The 6,451-nt window shown below is 42.8% G+C and overlaps 1 protein-coding gene across 1 annotated transcript in view; it reads left to right on the forward strand.

The window, feature by feature from the left end:
• Window positions 1-5,223: 5,223 nt before the first annotated feature.
• LOC122145694 overlaps window positions 5,224-6,451 on the forward strand; it is a 3,581-nt gene continuing 2,353 nt past the window's right edge. The window contains exon 1 of the mRNA XM_042761114.1: window positions 5,224-6,004. Coding sequence (XP_042617048.1) covers window positions 5,818-6,004 — 187 coding nt within the window. The 5' untranslated portion in view covers window positions 5,224-5,817. The remainder of the gene's footprint in view (window positions 6,005-6,451) is intronic.

Raw genomic sequence — 6,451 nt, forward strand, 5'->3', positions numbered from 1 at the left:
AGTATTCAGCAATTGGGAGCAGCTCTCTGCCCAGATTACTCCTATTGTGCTCGGCCAGAAAAACCAAAGCGAAAAACACTTCCAGCCCTCCAGCGGGGCTCACAAAAGCATTTGGAATTGACTTATAGTCCGGCACCAACACAAGCCACAGACAATGTCCCCATCTCAGCTACTCTACATTCAGCCTTGTCCATAACAAACACCTGAGAACACAATGACCATCAGAAGAAAACTTTCAAAGAGCCCCTCTGCATGTAACGCCAGACCACTTAAAGACCAGAAGAGAATGACATTGACAGAGACCGTCATGCTTAGTTGAGAGCAAGATAGTAATAGCATTACCATGAAAGAGAAAAATGTAGAATAACGCAATTCCATAAACACAAATAATATGTTATTTGTTAAATAAGTACGGGGGGAAAGGGCTAATTCTTTTCGGCATAAGGAATACAAGGCCCAGCGATGACATCAACAGCTTTATTCTGCATGAACATCTGAATGCTCTGCTTGTGTGTGCAGAAACACCCCATCAAAACACTTCATCCCAGCTATCACCTGTCCTACCCACAGCAGTTAGGTATAAAGTATCATTTTTTGAAAATTCAAAGCAGTTTCTAAGGTCCTCAGAAACAATACATGCAGACTATGCACAAATAAATTAATGACTTAAATATATTTAATTAATTAATAAGTGAATAATATAAGCTAAATAAAAGAAATAAATGAATAATTAATAATTATTAATAAATAAATAAATAAATAAATCCTTTTCTATTCTATAAAAAATCTCCCAGCTGTTTTTGTCATGATCCGGTCACTGCACATCCGTTTATTCACCACACAGATTTCACACGACACAGTACACCCTGGACTTCATTTCCCATACACCCCTGCCTAGGAACTCTTTATTGAACCCCACCTGTTTCCCATCAGTGACACTAATGGTTCTGTCTGGCATTTCCGTGTGGTTTCCCTGTGTTTGTTCCTTCCGTGTTTTATCTTGGATTGTTTATACCGACTCTGATGCTCTGCTGCCTGCCCCGACCTCTGCTTGTTTCTGTTTATGATTTTGGATATCCCTTGACATACCTGACGCTGTTTCTGATCATTGCCTGTTTGACCATTCTGATAATAAACTACTGCATATGGATCCGAACGTCTCTGACTTCATGTTACAGAAGACTTCGCCGTACCAGGATCCAGCAGCCCGGTATCCTCTCATTACCGAGATATCTGTTCCCACCCCTTTGTCAGCGTTTCAGCTACCCAGCACAACCATGGACCCAGTAGACCAGTAGACCCAAAGTCTCTTCGCAAGAAGGCTGCCAGCCCAGAGGCTGTTCACAAAGTGGCCGCAGCTCCTGAGACTCATCCTGTCATAGCTGCCACTCCAGCGCCACTGCACAAGATGGCCGCCAGCCCAGCGCCACAGCACAGTATGGCCGCCAAGCGCCACAGCACAGTATGGCCGCCAGCCCAGCGCCACAGCACAGGATGGCCGCCAGCCCAGCGCCACAGCACAGGATGGCCGCCAGCCCAGCGCCACAGCACAGGATGGCCGCCAGCCATGGCCCCAGCGCCACAGCACAGGATGGCCGCCAGCACAGCGCCACAGCACAGGATGGCCGCCAGCCCAGCGCCACAGCACAGGATGGCCGCTACCGTCGATCTTCCAGAGTCAAGTCAGGTCCCCATCGATCTTCCAGAATCAAGGTCCAGTCAAGTCACCGCTGACCGTCCAGAGTCAGGTCAGGTCCCTGTCGATCTTCCAGAATCAAGGTCCAGTCAAGTCACCGCTGACCGTCCAGAGTCAGGTCAAGTCACCATTAACCCCATATGTCAAGTAAAACCACAGTTAAACTTCATGAGTCAAATCAAGCCACAGTTGATCTTCGTAAACAAAGTCAAGTCACCATTGATCTTTTTGAGCTCAGTCAAATCACAACCAATCTTCCAGAACTTCATCACGTCTCAACAGATCTTCCAGAGTTTCATCATACCACAACAGATCATCTAGAGCCTCGTCACGTCTCAGCTGAACTTCCAGAGCCTCGTCACGTCTCAGCTGAACTTCCAGAGCCTCGCCGCATCCTGTCTGTTGCACCCAGCTATGTTCTCTCAGCCTGTTGTGCTGCTGTCAAGGAGACTGTTACTGCAGTGGAACCTCCAGAGGTGGCGGCAACTGATGCAGAACCTTCGGAGGTGTCAGTAGTATCCATCCATGAACTCTCGTCCTGCTCTGTCTCGGCTAAGGAGGCCATCTATGAACTCATTGCCTGCCCTGTCAGGGCCACAGAGGCCATCCATGAACTCTCGTCCTACCCTGTCACAGCCATGGAGACTGGCTGTGAATTCTCTGCCGGCCCTGTCACAGCTATGGAGGCCATGAGTAAACTTTCTACCTGCCTTATCATGGCAACAGAGGCCACCATTAACCCTCTGAAGTCGATTAACGCGTATACACGTTATGAGGCATTTTCTCCTGATAACCCCGAAAAGAACTTAAATTACAATTTCAGTTTTGATCGTACAGATAAGACCAATACATCAATCGAATCTGTAAAGGGTCTACTTTTTGTATACAAAACATAAATATGAAACAACGATGTCCGTTTTTTTTTTTTTGTATACAAACATAATAACAACAAAACTTTGTTTGCGCTATTCAGATTGTAATGTTTCACTGAAGCACAGGGCTTGAATACGCCCACACAACAGAAGACAACGCAGCGAGACTGTTGTTTCGGGATGAGAGGAATAAGACATAATTCACCCCAAAAAGATATGGTTGAGGATTTGAGATTTGGATATCCTCAGAAAAAAAGAATGAAGCACTTTATTCAGCAGAGATCATAAACATGAGTAAGTCTCTTTTTATTTATTTATATACTTGTATTTGGTTTCACATAACGTGTAAACATTTTACTAGTTAGACTTTTTCCAAAGACTTTTTTTTTCCAAACTATAATTCCTGACTAAATGTATAATCAAGTGAAATATTATGAAGTTTCAATAACAATATATACTACTATACCATTCAAAAGCTTGATGTAAATAACATAAATGTAACAAATAAATGTAACTGTAACAAATGTAACAAACAATGCTGTTTTCAATTTATCCCCCCTAAAAAACCTGAAAAAAAATATATATATTCTCAGCTCCTTTCAACATTATAATTATTAATAATAATAATAATAATAATAATAATAATAACAATAAATGTTTTTTTTTTTTTTTTTGTAGAAAATAAGATTGTTAAAAGGATTTCTGAAGGATTGTGTGACTGGAGTAATAATGCAAAAAAATTCAGTTTGAAAGTCAGCTTTGATTGTTCCTAATAAACTGTTTAACTGCACTCGCAAGTGAATATTAAATTATGTTGTGGGATAATTAAATATATTCTAAATAAACTACAAACATAAAATTATATACATTTATTTTGTCCTCACATTCTTTCTTGTAACTCTTCTCTCTCAGTGACACAGCTGACTGAATGGCTCATTATGCAGCTCATTATGCAGGCCTTTGTCTGCTCAGGTATGAATCACAATGATATTCATGATAGTTGACCCCTACTCGCATATGACTTTTACCAACAAAAAGTGTCTTAGAAAATTTAAATCAATATATTGTTTTCTGTAAGTGAGTAAACAAGATGATTTTCACATAATTTAGAAAGAAAGATTCTAGGCTACAAGCTCCAGTTCTCAAAAGTCCCAGGAACCAATGTTCTGTATGTGTTTTATTGCCTTATTCAAGTGATTTAACATTTTTAGTTTTTCACTAACCACGCATAACTTTTAACTTTTTTTTCTCAAAAACACAATCATGTACATACGTGCTGCTTGCATATTATTATTATTATTATTATTATTATTATTATTATTATTATTATTATAGCCCAGTTTGTGCTGATTACAGTGAGATTAGACTTTAGCCATTTAGATATTTATAAGAAACTGAAAAAAGCACAAATGTCAGGGCATGACAAAACTTCTCCAGGCCCCAAAAATACCCTTAGACTCCAGAGGGTTAACCTTTTTATGTTCTCTGTTCCAGTCCCACCTAACCAGACTTGCTCTCCTGTGCTATCTACTCTGCTGTGGTGGTCCTCTGCTCCGCCCTGGTGGGCTTCTGTCTCATCTGCTCGGCTGTGGTGGTCCTCTGCTCCACCCTGGTGGGCTTCTGTCTCATCTGCTCGGCTGTGGTGGTCCTCTGCTCCACCCTGGTGGGCTTCTGTCTCGTCTGCTCAGCTGTGGTGGTCCTTTGCTCCACCCTGGTGGGCTCCAACTCCACCTGCTCCACCCTGGTGGGCTTCTATCTCGTCTGCTCAGCTGTGGGGGCTCCTTGCTCTGCCCAGGAAGGGCTCCTGTTCCACATGTTAGGCTCAGGAAGAGCTCCTTATCCCCAGTTAAGCCCAGGAAGGGCTCCAGTTCTGCCTGCTCCACCCTGGCTTTCTGCTCTGCTGGCTCTGCCCTGGTCCCCGGCCACTCCACTTCCACATGGACCTAGCCCTCCATCCCTCCCCCGTTCTGCCTCTGCTCCACCGCCCTCCTAGACTGTTTAGAGCATCTGGAAGCTGCTCCTTGGAGGGGGAGGGGGGGGTTGTGGGGGGGTCACTGCACATCCAGTCACTGCACATCCGTTTATTCACCACCCAAACTTTCACATGACACAGTACACCCTGGACTTCATTTCCCATAAACCCCTGCCTAGGAACTCTTTATTGAACCCCACCTGTTTCCCATCAGTGACACTATAAAGGTTGCACTCATCCACACTCACATTGCGAAGTCTTGTTTAGTTCTGTCTGGGATTTCCGAGCGTTTTCCCTGTTTGTTCCTTCTGTGTTTTATCTTGGATTGTTTATACCGACTGTGATTCTCTGCAGCCTGCCCCGACCTCTGCTTGTTTATGTTTTCGATTTTGGATATCCCTTGACATACCTGACGCTGTTTCTGATCATTGCCTGTTTGACCATTCTAATAATAAACTACTGCATATGGATCCGAACGTCTCTGACTCCATGTTACAGTTTTGTGACATGTTTGACAAAACAAAACTAATATTTTCACTAAGATATTGCAAGTAAATTGTACAACTAATTACAAAGAAACAGAAAGTAACGTACTGAATTAAACATGAAATTTTGAAGTAGTATTTTCTCATAAAATATTCTCCATTAATCTTTATTTACAACCTCAAAAAATATATTTGCAGTGCATTTGCAACACAATGAACTAAATAAAATTGCATGTAAGAGCTAAACAAATAAATAAATCAAGAAAGAAATAATATATATGTCACGAATCTGTTCCATGGACTTTCATCTGATTATCACAAGAGGTCGCTCTGTCACCATATTGACACTCACACCACACAGACTGTCACGCATCACTCTGGACTACATCTCCCATGCTCCACTGCACTGATTGCGCACTCACCTGCATCCAATAACACACTATATAACACTCTGATCCTGCTGTAGTCACTAAGTATTGTATGCATTTATCTTCCTCCAAGCGATAGCTACTCTACGGAGCCTGTCTAGTTTTCAGTTCCTAGTCATTATCTTGTCTTGTTTGTTTACTCGTGTTTTGATTCTTGTCTGTTTATTTTGTATACCCCTTTCATCTTACCATTCGGACTCCGTTTACGCCATGCTTGGATTATCGCCTGTTATTGGATTTACCGTTTGCCTCGCCCTCTGGATTACGGTTACCGTCTTTGACCCACGCCTGTTTCATGGATCACTCTTCAGTCTCACCCTTGATATATCTGTTTGCCATTGTTTGACTTTTGCCGGTATTGACCATGTCATTGAATAAAGTGCAAGTGGATCCGCTCGCCTCACGTCTCTGTCACCCCGTTACAGAATACTCGGCCCCACAAGGATCCAGCGGCTTTCCTAAAGGACCTTGGCCAAGTATGGACCCTGTCGACCGGCTACTCTATTCACGACAGGGGAGTTCACCTATTGAGGAGTACGTCACTCAGTTCTGTGAGTTATCTTTTAGAGTACCTTTTGATGAGGTCTCATTAAAATAAATTTTTCGTTACGGACTAAATGAATCCATAAAATCATGGTTGCCAGAGGGTAAATTTAATTGTAGTTTAAAGGACTTTATAGACTATGCTTTGCTGACTGCTGGCTCTGTGTTCACGGTGGGTTTCGCTGAGGAGTAACACAACACCGTGTCTGTGCCTGTAATTGCTGGAGTACCAGAGATTGCTCACAAAATGGTGTCAACAACAAAGTCATGTCATGCCACCACTGTCTTTCCTGAATTAAGTCAACTCACAGCTGATCTTCCTGAGTCAAGTCTAGTCACAGCTGCTCTTCCTGAGTCAAGTCAAGACAAAGCTGATCTTCCTGAGTCAAGTCAAGTCACAGCTGATCTTCCTGAGTCAAGTCAAGTCACAGCTGATCTTTCTGGTTAAGTTGAGG

The sequence above is a fragment of the Cyprinus carpio genome, chromosome A7, assembly GCF_018340385.1.
Source record: "Cyprinus carpio isolate SPL01 chromosome A7, ASM1834038v1, whole genome shotgun sequence".
Lineage (NCBI taxonomy): Eukaryota > Metazoa > Chordata > Actinopteri > Cypriniformes > Cyprinidae > Cyprinus > Cyprinus carpio.